This window comes from Ochotona princeps, chromosome 3 (assembly GCF_030435755.1).
Source record: "Ochotona princeps isolate mOchPri1 chromosome 3, mOchPri1.hap1, whole genome shotgun sequence".
Taxonomy (NCBI): domain Eukaryota; kingdom Metazoa; phylum Chordata; class Mammalia; order Lagomorpha; family Ochotonidae; genus Ochotona; species Ochotona princeps.
Window position 1 is genome coordinate 25,779,500 of NC_080834.1, and position 16,812 is coordinate 25,796,311.

The 16,812-nt window shown below is 62.6% G+C and overlaps 1 protein-coding gene across 1 annotated transcript in view; it reads left to right on the forward strand.

The window, feature by feature from the left end:
• Nucleotides 1-3,002: 3,002 nt before the first annotated feature.
• PTTG1IP (PTTG1 interacting protein) overlaps nt 3,003-16,812 on the forward strand; it is a 118,978-nt gene continuing 105,168 nt past the window's right edge. Inside the window, exons 1-2 of the mRNA XM_058661227.1 lie at nt 3,003-3,116; nt 10,068-10,091. Of these exons, the coding sequence (XP_058517210.1) occupies nt 3,003-3,116; nt 10,068-10,091 (138 nt within the window). The remainder of the gene's footprint in view (nt 3,117-10,067; nt 10,092-16,812) is intronic.

Below are 16,812 nucleotides of genomic sequence, written 5' to 3' on the forward strand. Positions count from 1 at the left end.
CCCGCCTGGTCCTGGCTGCTGGTGGAGCTCCCACTGTGCCCGCCTGGTCCTGGCTGCGGGTGGAGCTCCCAGTATGCCGTACCCACCTGGTCCGGGCTGCTGGTGGAGCCCCCACTGTGCCCGCCTGGTCCTGGCTGCTGGTGGAGCTCCCACTGTGCCTGCCTGGTCCTGGCTGCTGGTGGAGCTCCCACTGTGCCTGCCTGGTCCTGGCTGCTGGTGGAGCTCCCACTGTGCCCGCCTGGTCCTGGCTGCTGGTGGAGCCCCCAGTGTGCACGCCTGGTCCTGGCTGCTGGTGGAGCTCCCAGTGCGCCTGCCTGGTCCTGGCTGCTGGTGGAGCTCCCAGTGTGGCTGTCTGGTCCTGGCTGTGGGTGGAGCTCCCAGCTCCCAGTGTGCCCGCCTGGTCCTGGCTGCGGGTGGAGCTCCCAGCTCCCAGTGTGCCTGCCTGGTCCTGGCTGCGGGTGGAGCTCCCAGCTCCCAGTGTGCCCGCCTGGTCCTGGCTGCGGGTGGAGCTCCCAGTGCGCCTGCCTGGTCCTGGCTGCGGGTGGAGCTCCCAGCTCCCAGTGTGCCCGCCTGGTCCTGGCTGCGGGTGGAGCTCCCAGCTCCCAGTGTGCCCGCCTGGTCCTGGCTGCTGGTGGAGCTCCCAGCTCCCAGTGTGCCCGCCTGGTCCTGGCTGCGGGTGGAGCTCCCAGCTCCCAGTGTGGCTGTCTGGCACTGGGGAAGTGAACCAGTAGCTGACCGTGCGTTCTCTTTCCGTCTCTGCCCCCTCACTAGTTAGTAAAATAATAACTAGCTCACACACACACACAGGGGAGGCAGCTAATTTTACTACCCTGGGTCCAGCCCTCCTTCTCTGCCAGCAACAGCCCAGATACCCTCTGGGAAAACAGCCCTCTCCCCAGCAGAGACCCTGCAAGTGGGGGAGAGAGGAGTGGAGACGAAGCCTGAGGTGCTCGCGTTACTATTTCCAAGAAACTAAAATCCATTTTAAAGTGTTGTGTTGGTAACCAGCAGAGAACACATCAAAGTCAGTGAGCTGACACTAAAACTATCAGGCAGGGTAAACAGAAGCAGAGCAGTGCTCACCGGAGAGTAAGGCATGAGCACAAACACGCCCGCCGCTCTCCCTCCCGGCCGCCCGAGAGCGGCCCCAGTGCCGCCAACACCAAGCCTCTGGGTGCAGTGCGCAGTGCTCCTGCTCTGGGAGACAGCAAGGCAAAAGCCCGCAAAGCTCCCAAGCTCCAGAACCGAGCACAGGCACAGGTCTGACATGCCCAAGAGGCTGTTTTCACGACACTCGAGCTGCACGGCAAGAAAACACCACTGGGCAAGGCTTCCCGAGGAGCCTGCCGGCCGGAGCAAGCCCACGGTAACTCAGCGAGGTCCACTCACCTGCACACAGGGCTCAGAGACAATGCAGTGCAGGGAGGAGGGTGGAGATCAAGAGGCTGGCATAGCAAGGACGGCCAGGGCACAGGGCGAGGCAAGAACAGAGCTCTGCAAAAACAGGCAGGGGGAAGACCCAGACTGTGCCAGGGAGAGCAGGGCACTGCACAGCGAGGAAGGGGCACAGCGTGGACCGGGACACCCAACACAGGACAGAGATGACCTGACCAGATGCAGGGAAGCTTGCGACGCAGCGAGGAGGCTGCGAGGTTTGCCCTGCAGAGCACAGCAAGGACCCCAATGGAGGGAGGACAGCGGTCAGTGAGGACACAGCGCCGGGCACCGGGAGCACTGCGCAGTTGGCCGCACAGGGTGTGGTGACTACCCTGCACCTTGAGGGCACGGAGTGGAAGGGGGCAGGTCGCAGTGAGGACCCCCATCCGAGGGAGGGCGGGGCGCAGTGAGGACCCCCACCGGAGGGAGGGCGGGGCGCAGTGAGGACCCTCATCCGAGGGAGGGCGGGGCGCAGTGACGACCCCCATCAGAGGGAGGGCGGGGCGCAGTGACGACCCCCACCGGAGGGAGGGCGGGGCGCAGTGACGACCCCCACCGGAGGGAGGGCGGGGCGCAGTGAGGACCCCCACCGGAGGGAGGGCGGGGCGCAGTGAGGACCCTCATCGGAGGGAGGGCGGGGCGCAGTGAAGACCCCCATCGGAGGGAGGGCGGGGCGCAGTGAAGACCCCCATTGGAGGGAGGGCGGGGCGCAGTGAGGACCCCCATCAGAGGGAGGGCGGGGCGCAGTGAGGACCCTCATCGGAGGGAGGGCGGGGCGCAGTGAAGACCCCCATCGGAGGGAGGGCGGGGCGCAGTGAAGACCCCCATCGGAGGGAGGGCGGGGCGCAGTGAAGACCCCCATTGGAGGGAGGGCGGGGCGCAGTGAGGACCCCCATCAGAGGGAGGGCGGGGCGCAGTGAGGACCCTCATCGGAGGGAGGGCGGGGCGCAGTGAGGACCCCCATTGGAGGGAGGGCGGGGCGCAGTGAGGACCCCCATCAGAGGGAGGGCGGGGCGCAGTGAGGACCCTCATCGGAGGGAGGGCGGGGCGCAGTGAGGACCCTCATCGGAGGGAGGGCGGGGCGCAGTGAGGACCCTCATCGGAGGGAGGGCGGGGCGCAGTGAGGACCCCCAAGGGAGGGGGGCGGGGCGCAGCGAGGACTCGCCGCAGTTTCCCACCACTTTGCTAAGAGCGGAAGAGCGAGGACACCCCAGCACAGTGGGGACCCGCAAAGGAAGGAGGGCGCAGCACAGCAAAGACACGGCGCCAGACTCGGGGAAAACTGCCCGCAGCTTGCGAGGGCAACAAGGACTCGGGCAGAACCAGTAAGGGGCACAACACAGCAAGACTCCCAACAGCACACGGGCCGAGGATGGGGTGCAGGGTCGCCCTGGAACGCGGTGCACGCGCCCAGCGCGGACTGACGGTTAACAGCCGCGCAGGGGTTAGGCCAGGATAAGGCTGCCCGACTTCGCTGGAAGGACCCAGAGAGGACTTGTGGAAAGGCGCTCCGGGCAGCAGCTGCGACCCCAGCACCGACCAGGCGACACCCAAAGCTCAGGGCCATGGCCGCCCAGCCTGCTCTGGCCCTGCTGCTGCTACTCCTGCCGGCCCAGATCCACTCGGAGTCAGAGGCAACCTCCCCCATCCCGACCCCAACCCTAAGCAGCAACGTGTCGGTGAGCCAGTCAGTGCCCGGCATCAACCTCCGTGCCTGCGGTCCGCGGCCTGTGCCAGGTTCATTCATCCTGCTGGCCCCGCTGACTGCCCTGGTCCCAGGGCCAGCCCTCCACTAGGACGTTCGGAGCTTGTCCAGGTCCCGACTGGCATGCCCGCGTGACAACAGCATGCCCGCAGGCCTGCTGCCTGCCCTCTGGGTGTGGACTTGGAGCCCCACTGGCCGCCACATTGCTGGGATTCCAAGGAGAGACCCGGCGGCAAGGGGCATCCTGCCGCCTTGGACAAGGGGCTTGGGCCGTGGGTATTCCCAAGTCTACTTGGAGGAGGAAAGAAGATATTTTTCCTTACTTCTGCTCATTAAAAGCATAAAGTCCAGGTGGTATACAGGCCTCTCGGAGCAGGGTGCACAGTGGGAGGTTAGGGTTCTGCGCTTGCAGCACCTCTGGGGGTTCATTCTCCCAGGAGCCGCTCAGCTCTTGGCTGCCGAGTCTGACATGACGAGGGTCACTGTCAGACGAGCCCAGCCTTGTCAGGAGGTCCACTCTACCCACAGCATGATCTTACAGGTTACAGGCAGGTGAGCTCTGCATTACAAACAGGTGCATTTCAGCGTGGGGTGGAGTGGGAAGATTCTAGGTCAACTTCATACCAGCACAAGGCACAAACCCCCAGGGTACCTCATGCATGGCCATATCCCAAGATGCCTCGTCACGTGCCACCAATCTAGAGGGAGGCCATGCAACATTCAGTGACCAGAAGTCAGCTTGCATAGCATGAATCCGACCCTGTAAAACAGGAGCTGCCAATTCCCAACGCGCAGAAAGGCCAAGCAGTCTTACAGAACAGTTGGCTTTGTTCAAGATGCCCACTGAACTGCTTTACTGCTCTCCCAGTGGGCACCTTAGGAGGATCCCTGAGAGGAGGGGTGAGACGACCACCCGTGTGGGGCTGTGTTCCAGCCACTCCTGAGGCATCTGTGCCGCTGAGGGGGCGTGAGAGCCCCTGCGGGGCACACATTCCAGCCTGGCCACCTGCAGAGGGGACCAAGCTCAGGGCTCAAGACACTCTGCCCCACAAGCCTTCCTAACCCTGTGGCACTACTGGGCATGAGGAAGTGATGGGCAGCCAGCTGTGCAGATGGACAAGTGAGGCTGGCAAGAAACAAAGTACGGGAGTCACACAGCTAGTGGGGGAAGGGTCGGTGGAACCCTGACTGGGTGCTCCAACAGCAGGTGGGAGCAGGTGGGTGGTGACGCCCACGGTGCCAGGGCACACTGGGCAGGAAGGCCCAGCAGGGGAGGAGCAACTTAAGCAGCCAGTGTCAGGATGAGGAAATGGGGGTGAGCACTCCCAGGAAGCTGCAGGGGGAAGACAGGCTGAGGCCGCAGGCTGCAACCTGCAGGTGACAGAGCAAGAGCAGGGAGGGAGGTTGGTGGCACACAGAGGGGTGTGCAAGGGGAGGGGAGGACCTGCACAGACAGGGAGGAAGGAGTCAGGGGGAGGACCTGCACAGACAGGGAGGGAGGAGTCAGGGGGAGGACCTGCACAGACAGGGAGGAAGGAGTCAGGGGGAGGACCTGCACAGACAGGGAGGGAGGAGTCAGGGGGAGGATCTGCACAGACAGGGAGGGAGGAGTCAGGGGGAGGGGTGGACCTCCACACAGGGAGGAGGAGTCAGGGGGAGGGGAGGACCTGCACAGACAGGGAGGAGGAGTCAGGGGGAGGGGAGGACCTGCACAGACAGGGAGGGAGGACTCAGGGGGAGGGGAGGACCTGCACAGACAGGGAAGAGGAGTCAGGGGGAGGGGAGGACCTGCACAGACAGGGAGGGAGGACTCAGGGGGAGGGGTGGACCTCCACACAGGGAGGGAGGAGTCGGGGGGAGGACCAGCAGACAGGGAGGGAGGAGTCAGTGAGTGGGGAGGATCTGCACAACACAGAGGGGTGTGCAAGGGGAGGGGAGGGCCTGCACACACAGGGAGGGAGGACTCAGGGGGAGGGGAGGACCTGCACAGACGGGGAGGGAGGAGTCAGGGGAGGGGAAGACCTGCACACACAGGGAGGGAGGGAGGTTTGTGGGGATGAGGGTGAGCCAGTAAGCCTGTATGGGCCCCTCCACTCTCTGACCTGAGGTTCAGCAGCCAATCATAGGAGCTGGAGGTCATTTGGGACAGTGGCTTCAGGCCACTGCTGGGAGCCTGCAGGCATAGGAGTGACGCAAATGCCCTCCAGCCACCGGACAGCAACTAGAGCCGGAGGAGCAGCTGCCTGACCAGACAATGTCCCCTGGCAGGCCTGCCTGCTGTGGTGCCCCGTCACACAGTCCTGGGCAGCTGCTGATGGGCTGTGGCAGCATTTACATGTTTGTTCAGTTTCCAAGAGCAGGAATGTGACTGCATCCCCTGCGTTACCCGGAGATCACTGCTGCCTGTGAGACACAGAAGAGGACTTCCTGGGCCCTCCTTCCCCAGGGCCTCCAAGGACATGCAGGGATCTTTCTCTGCTGTCACACACCCCTGGCCTAGAAGAAGCAGCTCTATCCAAGGCCCCTCAGGCGGAAGGGGGCCACAGGGCAGCAGCCACACCTCAGCCAAATATGCCTGTCCAGGGTAGAGAGCCTCCTGCTGCAGTCTGTGACACACTGCGATAAGCTGCACACATGGTGCAGCTTGCTCACGAGGGAGAGGGGTGGTACAGCTCAGGGCTCTGGGGGCGGCCCAGGGGCAGCCCAGAGAGTGGGCCCTGAGCAAGGCACAGGGTGAGACAGGGGGCACAGGGTGCAGGTCCCCCAACCCCCTCCACTTCCTTACTCGCAGAACTCCACGGGTCCCACCTCTGGACACACGGTGCGTGGGGAGGGGAGTGGCCTGGGTCTGCACCACACCCCCTGCCCTGAATCACCAATCCCACCCCAAATCTGTAGCCGAAACCCACAGCATCACCTTGCATTGCAGAACCAGTGCCAGCTGGGCCTGCCCAACACGGGTGGAGGCCACATTCCTTTGGGCCCTCATGATGTCCAAACGCCAAGGCAGACACTCCCACCCCCATCAAGCGCTGGGCAGCAGCACTCAGACCCGCCCAGACCCTGTGTCCATCAGGTCCCGCCCCCAGATGGCGCAGAACAGTTCACTCTCTCTGGAGTTTGGCATCCTCCCTCCCCAGCGGACACTTCTGCTGCTTCCTGCTGGCCTTACCTATGTCAGCTTCAATTCCTTGAAACAGAGAAAACAGGCCCGGCCTGCCCAGGGGCCTAGCCCACAGCACGAGGACAGTGTGACACTGGGGGACCCATGTGGAACCACGGCACTTCCTGGGAAAGAGGCAGGGCACGTACCCCAGGAGACAACCCTCTCCCTGGAGACAACCCAGGTGCCTCACTCCTCCCTAGGGCAGAAGCACCTGGGAGGAGGGAGGGCAGGCAGGCAGGTACCCATTTGGGAGTAGGAGGGCATTGCTGGGGGGGGGGGAGTCTGTGGCGACTAAGAGGAAGGGCCTGCCCAAGTCCCACCAATCCTCTCCCGACCTCCACCAGGCCCTGCCCCAGCACCTGCTGACCTGGGAGGCCAGGGGCAGAGTGTTCCCCACAGGGCCAGGGGGCCAGCCCCACTGCCAGCCCACACACAAGCTTCAACTACAACAGGTGTGCTGGGTTCCTGCACCTGCCTGCAGTGTGAGGGCCCCCTCCAGGGCACCCCAGGGCCCCTGTTCAAGCTTCTCTCTCTCAGACAGCAGGGCTTATAGCCTGGAGCTCCCTATGACGCAAAACCAAATCCCAGACACGGGCATTCCCAGGGTTGGCCAAAGACCACTCCTGTAATGCTGAGGGGGCTGCCAGGGCTTCCCTGGTGGACACCCAGGTGACTCCACAGCAGCCACCCCACAAACATCCATGTGTGTGGCTGAATGACACACAGACAGCAGCCCCCCCCCCCAGAGCCCTGGAGGGACAAGGGACCCAGGTAGGACTGTGACCTTGTCCCCTAGGGCTTGGCCAGGGGAAGGGGCTGGGGGGACACAGGGGTGTCTGACCTGGAATACCAGAGCTGGCAGCCTTGGAACCCCCAGCTCAGCCCAGGGATACACAGGACGGGTTCCAGGGGAGCAGCCGTGGGTTGAGGACAGACAAGCTGGCTGTCTGTGAGGCTGCACAGAGCCTGAGGAAAAAGCACAGGTGGCTGGCAGGTTCAAGGAAGGCACACAGACGGCAGAGGCGCAGAACGCTGCCCGTGACCTTGATGAGGGATGCGTCGGAAGAGCCGTTTCAGGAGGGTGAGGATGCCACAGCAACAGACAGGTGGAGGGACAGCAGGGAACGGAGCCGCAGTGACAGAGAGCGACCAGCCTGCCTGCACCCATCTGCTGCCACCCTCAGCCAGTGCTGTGCCATGACGCATGTGTCGGCCCCGCTGGCACCACCACACACCACCGTGAGGGCACAGCCCACGGCTGCTCTGCCGTTGGTTCCACCTGCACATGTGAGGGGCATCTGCAGAACCTGGCCAGAGGCAGGCACAGAGGCCCCGTGCCCAAGAGCGCCCCTGACTGCAGTGCCAAGAGCACGCGGAACGCCCCCATCCGCGGCTTACCAGCATCCCAGGAATAAAATCCCTTTACCCCTGGACCCGAAGGCAAAGCCAACTACAAACGCATACTGGTGGCAGAGGGGCCCACCCCTGCACCCTCACCCTGTACAATGACAGTGCCAACCAGTGACCCAGAGGCAAATGGCAACACTGTGCCCTTGCCCTGTGTGATGGTAAAGATGCCAGCCAGTGACCCAGAGGCAGAGGAGCCCCACCCTCGCGCCCTTGCCCGGAGGCTCATCGAGCTTAAACACAAAGTCACTAGAAAATCACCCTGGAAGGACAAGGCCACAGAACAGTCAGGAAACTGCCTTTGAAATACTACGGACCATCTACGGCCATACCACCCTGAACGCGCCCGACCTCGTCTGAAATACCACAACTAAAAAGGTTAGGGCCTGCTGCAATGGCTCAACTCATTAATCCTCCTCCTGCAAGCGCTGGGATCCTTTATGGGTGCTGGCTCATGTCCCCGCTGCTCCACTTCTGATCCAGCTCCCTGTTTATGGCCTGAGAATGCAACAGAGAATGGCCCAAATGCTTGGGCCCCTGCACCTGCATGGAAGACCCAGAGGAGGCTCCTGGCTCCTGGCTTTGGATCAACTCAACTCTGACCATTGTGGCCATTTGGGGAGTGAACCAGCAGTTGAAGATATCTCTGTTTTCTGTTTCTCTCTGTAAATCTGCCTTTACAATAAAATAATTAACTCTCCCAAAAGTTAGTGTGACCACGCTGTAGCCAGATGCCTGCAGGGTCACCTCAGTCAGTGGCCAACAGGCGACCACAGCACAGACACAGAGCATGGCCTAAGTGGGCAGCTGAGTGCTGGACAGGACACGGAGAAGGGGTGCTTGCTGGTGGGGGTCCTGACCAGAGAACGGGCTGGGCCCACAGCCGAGGTCAGGGCAGGGGGAGGGGGAGACAGGCCAGGCCCACGGGCAGATGGTGACAGTCAGAGGACAGCTGACGCCTCAAACCTCAAATGTCCCCTGGGGTTCCAGACCAGAGACGTGTGAGACGTGGCAGGCAAAGCGCCACAGTGCCAGAGGGGAGCGCTTGGCACCCACCCTGCGGCAAGGGCTGCCAGGCAGAGCCTGCCGGGACAACAGGAACCTGACCTGTGTCCCAGACCTTCTCCACGGCATCCCAGCCCCTGCCGCACCAGGGCTGCACTGACTCCCTCCCCGGCCCCGGCCCCGCCCCGGCCCGGCATGGTGAGGGCAGCGGCTGCTCAGCTTCCTTCCTTGGGAAGCTGGGGCTGGCTTGAGAGTCCTGGTTTCCTGGTTCTCGTGGCGCCCATTGTGCAAACACGGAGTGGGAGGGCGATGATCACAAATCCGTGGCCATAGGATGCTGGGAGTGACCACGCGTGACGCTGGTTCCGTCGCCCAGGCTGCACCGTCAAGAACAAGAGGACACAAGGTCGACACCACCTGACCTTGGGGGGTGAGGTTAGGGTCACCCGGTTGCTCGGCATCCTGACCCAGCCCTGACGGGGCCCTCTCGGCAGCCAGAGGTCTTGTCTGTGACCGGGTCAGGTGACACACACGTGGGTGCAGATCAACAAGAAGTCACTGCGTGTGAGAATCCCACAGGGATAACAAGGGGGAGCGCTCCCCACACACCCGGGCCCGTGAGGTGGCACAGTCAGCTTTCCCATGAAGGCCTAATCCCCACAGGCACCTCCGAGCTCACACTCTGAGAGGCAACCAAGATGGAGCCGCAGCGGCCATCTCCCAGCGGCCATCTCCCAGCGGCCATCTCCGGGAACCTGGCTCCCCCATTCATTCACAGACTCTCCACCACCTGCCATGCAGGGCCCTGCGGGAACAGCCAGCAGGTGCCTCCTCCCGGCAGCCCCCGGCCCGTGCCCAGGGCCAAGGAGCAGAATGAGTGCAGAAAGGGGCCATGCCAGCTCAGCCAGGCGGCGCCCTCTGGACCCGTGGTTTGTGGAGGGGAGGGGGACGGCAGGCAACAACCTCCTCAGCAGGACCCCTCTCGGGCACACGCAGGGCATTCTGCTGGGCACGTCACACTCCGACCCCCACACCTTCCTCTGGAGAACTCAAGCCAAAAAAGCCTGGCCTCCAGGGTCTCTTGAGTTGCTCCAAGGAAAAGCAGCAGACCTGTTTTATCGGGCCAAGTTCTGATGACGGCCAGTTGGTTCTGCAGAGGACTGAGAAGGCAGAAACGCAGACCAGGTCGGCGGCGTGGCGAGCAGATGGGCTCTGAGGACGGCTGGCCCGCACCCAGACACCCGGCCCCAGCCAGCCAGATGGTAAAGCCCAGCTGGGGCCTGGGAGACAGCCACTCTCACTGGACTGCGGCCGGCCGGAGATGGGAGCGGCCCTGCTCCCTGCCAGCACCCCAAGCTCAGGGCCGGAGGCAAGGACACCGGGGGTAGGTCAGCGACCAGGCTCCCGGCTCCGTGCGGCCACACAGCTGACGAAGCGTGTGACGTGAGCAGCACCTTCATGCCCTAGGCTACAGAGGCCACAGCGGCCGGGAACGCAGTCCCAGACGCCATCACAGGCTCGGCCGACGGAGCTGGCAGCATGGTGTGCCCAGGCACCACACGGCCCCGGCCCCAGGCCCATCTTGGCAGGAGACCTCCATGAAGGCCTAATCCCCACAGGCACCTCCGAGCTCACACTCCGAGAGGCAACCAAGATGGAGCCGCAGCGGCCATCTCCCAGCGGCCATCTCCCAGCGGCCATCTCCGGGAACCTGGCTCCCCCATTCATTCACAGACTCTCCACTACCTGCCATGCAGGGCCCTGCGGGAACAGCCAGCAGGTGCCTCCTCCCGGCAGCCCCCGGCCCGTGCCCAGGGCCAAGGAGCAGAATGAGTGCAGAAAGGGGCCATGCCAGCTCAGCCAGGCGGCGCCCAACTGCAGTCAAAGCAGAAACAATTACAATCGCTGTTAAGATAAATGCCGGCAGCTACCAAAGAAGGAAATTTCAAAATTAAGGCAGCAGAAGAAATCGGATTGACTTGGGGTTGACTTAATACATGGGCAAAGCGGGAGCCTGGGCTGACAGCAGACCGACAAGGCCGTAGGGCAGGAAACGGGGTCTTGCCTGCTCAGCACCCCTGTGGAGGGGGTGAGGCCACAGGTCCCGAGTCACCAGGATGAAGAGCTGCCCACGTGGGGGCGGGGACAGCACCTCCCCACGGTGACGAGCTGGCCACCCACAGATCTACCCGCCTGTCAGTGACTTCGAGCTGCAAATGCGGAAAGCTGGTGTCCAAGCCCCCATGGTCACCGTGGGCGTGCTGGCCAGACGGGCAAGGGGTGGAACCTGGGGCTTGCAGACAGCCACTGGCACAAACTGCCACCTGCGACAACCATGTCCTCGGCAATGTCATGCACTGGGAGCTTGGAAGAGGCCGTGGTGCGAACGCCGACACCCCAAGCCTGGGAAATGCAGCAAGTCGGAGTGCTTCAGAGACCCGCCCCGAACACAGCTGCTCCACCACCACCGCCAGTCGCAAAGCCCGGAACATCCACACAGGAGCTATGAGTGTGTGTGTGGGGGGGTGGGGGTTGTTCTTTTCAAAAAGCAGAAGGTACTAAAATAAACAGTGAATTCAGCGTCTTCAACGAGAAGTGGGAAATCCCTCCGAATGCAGAAGCGAGGATGGACGCCAAACTGCCAGCATACGCACGAGCACCAGGTCGGAGGGGCGATGCAGCTGGCCACGGGGCCGGCGGAGCCTCTCCACGCATCAGCCAGACAAGGCCGCCTGCTGAAGGAGCAACCCAGCCACGTGAGGTGCAGGACAGGGGAGCGATGCCAGGCTGGTGCTGGGCAGGGAAAGGCCACCAGCAGCTTCGGGGTACAGCAGGGACGAAGGACAGCGAGGACAGGGTGGGCCGAGCGTGTGACCCAGCCGGCAGCCCCGAGCCCCAGCAGAGGGCAGACGGCTCAGCCCAGCACCGGCCCCCAGCTCCACGCACAGAGCAGCCAGCAAAACATGAACACCAAACAGAAACTACTAGAAGAAATCAAGAAAATACGTGTTATGGAAAGGCCACGTACGAATGCCAACGTCTGTTGTACCAAAATCACCTTACCTTCGAATTCCATTTTTTCACCCTATTTTTGAGGCTCCCTTGGGTGACCACTGAGGGTGGGAAAATGTACTTGGATGGGACCCAGGACCCAGAGGCCATTGAGAAAGAGCGCGGTGAGACTGACCCTAGAAAAACTAAGACATCCTCAGACAAAAAACACAGACTCCAAAGATCACAGATAAACCAGGAAGACACTGGACCCCAGCTCCACAAGATGCTGCCTTCTCCAGGGTACCACGCAGAGGAGTCCACCCTGCAGAGAAGCCCCCCGGGGGCTCCCAGGGACAGCCCCTTCCTGGGAAGCGGGGCCTGGCGCTCCCTCAGCGTCGAGGAGACACACGGGCAAAGAGGCAGGCCACCCGACCCCACTGCACCGCCGGCTCGGCAGCCAGCTCATGCCTTCTACCACTGCTGCCGTTGGGACCTGAGCACTGGAAACATGGCACAGCTGTCCAGGATTCCCACACGTCCTCCACCTGGCCCAAGTTGTACAGGACGTGAGCTTGAGGAGCAACCAGGGGAAGGCACCCAGGTACGTGCTGTCAGTGGCCCACCAACCTGAGTGACGGCAGCAGCTTCTGCCCAGGACCCCGAGCACACCCCACACACCTCAGTCCCCCTGGACACTCGAGCACCTGGCAGCTGCCCCTGGGCTGCAGGGCCCGTGGCACACCTCTCATGGGACCCAGCGTGCACACGGGCAGGTGCCACGTCATATCACAGGGGTCACCTGGGCGAGGCGCTGTCTACTGGCTTTCTCCAATCTAGAGTTACCATGTTTCCCTTCTTAATAAATAACTCAGGGAAGAGATACTGCGAGACTGGGCCGGTATCCTGTTTCCCATCAGACTCCGGCCCAGTCACCTGGGGGTTCCTGTGGTGCTCGGCCACGGGCACCTGCCTGGCTCCGTCCCCTCCCACTCACTTGTGCATGTCCAGAACTCCATGCGGCGTCGGGCCACACCACAGGCCCTGCGGGCACCACTTCCAGGGGGCCTGCAAGTGGCCACACAGTCAGGGCTGGGCCAGGCAGAGGCCCAGAGCCTAGAGCTCCATCGGGTGTTCCCCGTGGGTGCAGGAGCAGCAGCAGGGAGCCGGCCGAAGCTCCAGGTGCCTGTTTCCGCCTGGCCCAGCCCTGGCTGCTGTAGCTCCTTGGGGGAATGAACCAGCAGAGGGAAGAGCTCTCTCTGTCTCCTTGCCATTCTGCTTTTTAGGTAAATAATTGTTTTTAAACACATTAAAACATGAACTTGCCCACTTCAGAGGGTGAACTTCAGGGCGGCCAGCTGAGGAAACGCTCTCCTCGGAACCCTCTTCCCACCTCTGCTTTCTGGGAAAGCACTCGGACATGGCCCGCAGCCCCCCAGCCCAGCCTGCCCGCCTGGCCCACAGCATGGTCCCTGGCTCGGGAGGCAGCCCCTCCCTTTCCCATGGCTCACACCTGGGCCATGCTTACACACAGCTGACTCACGCGTGAGGGCGAGGCGCGCCCAGGCGGGAGGCACGGGTGCTGTCACGTCCACAGCTGCCCGCGGAAATGCAGCTGGCTCCCTCCCACAGCTCAGACAGTGTGTGTGTACTCACGTCACACGTGTGGGTGAAGACCACCTGCTACACCACACCAACACCTCAGAGTGCCAGTTAGGGTGCCAGCCTTAACCCCGTGGCCGCTAAGGAAAGGCCTGGGAGGACCGTCCTCTGGTCACCTCCCAACCATGGACATACTGTGCAAGCAACTTCTCATTCCAGTGTCCCAGCGATGACCACACAGAGCCTGAACTCTGTGACCCCAAACTGTGACTGCTCTGGGCCGACCCTGCGAATTCCTGGGTCAGAACTTGCCCACCTCCAGCTCTCCAAGCCAGCTTCTATCCACAACACAGTTAGTCACCACTTGTGGGGTGCGGGGCACCTCGTCCCTCCATCTATCCTCTGCTCCTTCTGGGGTCAGAAGGCTTCTTGGCGGAAACCGTTCCAACGTGTGAAGCAGGGAAGGTGAAGCAGCTATGCCACCCCAGGCCAGGCCTGCTGCAGAAGGCACCCATGCAGAGGTGAAGCAGCTATGTTGCCCCAGGCCAGGCCTGCTGCAGAAGGCACCCATGCAGAGGTGAAGCAGCTATGCCGCCCCAGGCCAGGCCTGCTGCAGAAGGCACCCATGCAGAGGGTCAGTCCAGCCCCAGCAACCCTCTGCTCAGCTGGCATCCCGGAACACAGCTGGGCCGAAGGGCGTCCAGCCCACCTGGGATGCCCACCGCCCGCCCAAAGCCACATGCAGACCGGCCAGTCAGGGCTGCCGAGGGGTGACACCGCTGTGGCCAGGGGGCGGGGCGGCACGGCTGTGGAGCCCCCTCCTCTGAGGGTGCCCCGGGGGTGTACCCTCATCCCAAGGCAGAAGCCAGGAGTCCATTTCCTAATCCCACACAGCCAAGGCCTGCACCTGAGGCGCACTCCATCAACCACCAGGCCTCACTTTGGAAGGGAAATCCCAGAGAATCTACCCCTGAGGGGTCAGGCGGGCTGGGGAGGCACCGCTGGCAGGGACCCTGCCAGGAGTGTCCCACGCTGGGCCACGGGGTCCCGGTGTGGGCGAGCAGCGCAGTGCTGTCCAAGACCCCCAAGCTGCCTCCGTCCACCCCGGACAGGCCCCAGGGACCAGGATGCTCTGTTGCACCTCACCAACCACACAAAGGACAGCAAGCAGGGCTGACGTGCTCTGCCCGGACATGAGGCACAGAAAGGCCACGCAACCTTCAGACTCACGCGTGCCATTGCCACGCTCGGTTGGGAGGATGCTCATCAGGAATGAATAACCGATAGACACTGAACACACATAGGAAGCTGTGACAAACTCCAGACTTGAAAACAGTCCCTGCTCGGCTCACTCCAGACAGAGGCCCCGAAGGTAGGGAAGGTGGGGGAGCCAGGGACGCTAACCCTGCGGGGTACACCTCCTGGACTGCCAGAACCCCGGATTCCACCAGCCCAGACTCCCGCCCTCTGACCCCGCCTCTCACTAGTCACTGGGCCAGGCGGGAGAGCCAGGCTCTGCCAAACTACCTCCTCCCGCCCACACCGTGGGACCACTGGATGCACCAGTCAGAAACACCTGACCCACGGGACTTTGTCTCTCAGGAACTACCCCCTTGGGCGTCCCCCAGTTACATCCAAGGCACCTGGCAGACACGGCGTGGGGTCCAAGGCAGGCAGGATCAAACTACATCTCCCAAATCCTGTGCCATTCCTTCTTCTACCAAGAGCTTTGTAGCTTCTTGAGGCCTCCACGAGTTGCAGCAAGTGTGTTTTTCATTTGTTATTTCCCCTAAGACCTCCCAGGATAGTCCAAGCATGCTCCCTGGGTCAGGGCACAGCTGCCCCTGCTCTGGCTGCCTCGAGGAACGCAGCCCCGCTGCACGGTGTCCAAAGCAGCTGAGCGCATGCTGCAGGACACAGCTGTATGTGTTGCCAGGATATGGGCTCCCTGTTCGGAACAGATTAATTTACTATAGCGCACTTCGTGGTTTTATAACATTTTTGACTGTTGTGTAAATGTTTCCATTCTACGAAGAAAAGCAGGGAAGTCTGGAGACAACACTGACATATGGGGCATAAATATATGCCTGATTCACCAAGCACAATGGGACCTGGGGGTGCAGCGTGGGGGGCGGGGAGGACCCATCCCACAGGCAGACGCACACTCGGCTCAGTCCCACCCCACCCCACCCCCCACAGAAAGTGCAAGGAGAGGCAGCCACCCATCCCGCAAACACTTGTGCTGCCCGCCCTGAGCTGGGTGCCCACCCTGAGCTGGTGTACACCCTGAGCTGGGTGCCCGCGCTGAGCTGGGTGTCTGCACTGAGCTGGGTGCCCGCCCTGAGCTAGGTGCCCGCTCTGAGCTGGGTGCCTGCCCTGAGCTGAGTGCCCGTTCTAGGTGGGTGCCCACGCTGAGCTGGGTGCCCGCCCTGAGCTGGATGTACACCCTGAGCTAGGTGCCCGCTCTGAGCTGGGTGCCTGCCCTGAGCTGGGTGCCTGCCCTGAGCTGGGTGCCCACCCTGAGCTGGGTGTACACCCTGAGCTAGGTGCCCGCTCTGAGCTGGGTGCCTGCCCTGAGCTGGGTGCCCATTCTAGCTGGGTGCCCACGCTGAGCTGGGTGCCCGCCCTGAGCTAGGTGCCCGCTCTGAGCTGGGTGCCTGCCCTGAGCTGGGTGCCTGCCCTGAGCTGTGAGCCCACTCTGAGCTGAGTGCCCATTCTAGCTGGGTGCCCGCCCTGAGCTGGGTGCCCGCCCTGAGCTGAGTGTCCACTCTGAGCTGAGTGTCCACTCTGAGCTGGTGCCCATGCTGTGCCAAGCTTTGCTCTGAGCCCCGCCTTCCTGAGGCTTCCAGTCCAGGTAGGCACAGTCGGCAGGGGTACCCAGGGCCCGTGAGGTACAGCTCATATATGCCCGCAAGGGAAGGCAAAAGCAACTCCAAGGTCCTGAGGCTGAGAGGCAGTGGAGGGGTCACCGGAAGACGGTGCAGGAGAGAGCTACCTTAGGGGGTCAAGAACAGAGCAGAGCAGGAGTGTGGGAGCCCTCAGGGCACAGAGGGGTGGGTCCATTTAACACTCCCTTCTAGGATCACCATGAACACAACTAGATCACCCTCATTCGACCACACCTGACATGTGAGGGTTACATTACCTGACTTCCCAGGGTCCCCAGACCTCTCCTGACTGGAGAAAGACCATCTGTGAAAGAGTGGTAACACGTGAGCACTTCAGAACACGAGCAGGGAGGGCGTGCAGGTGTGCACAGTGAAGGCTGACACGCGTGTTCCTGCGAGTGTCTCACAGACAATGCCCAGTGCACCCGGGATGGACAGGTGTGCACGGTGAAGGCTGACATGCATGTTTCTGTGTGTGTCTCACAGACAACACCCAGTGCACCCGGGACGGACAGGTATGTATAGTGAAGGCTGACACACGTGTTCCTGTGTGTTTCCGGGACGGGCAGGTGTGCACGTGAAGGCTCACACGCGTGTTCCTGTGCGTTTCC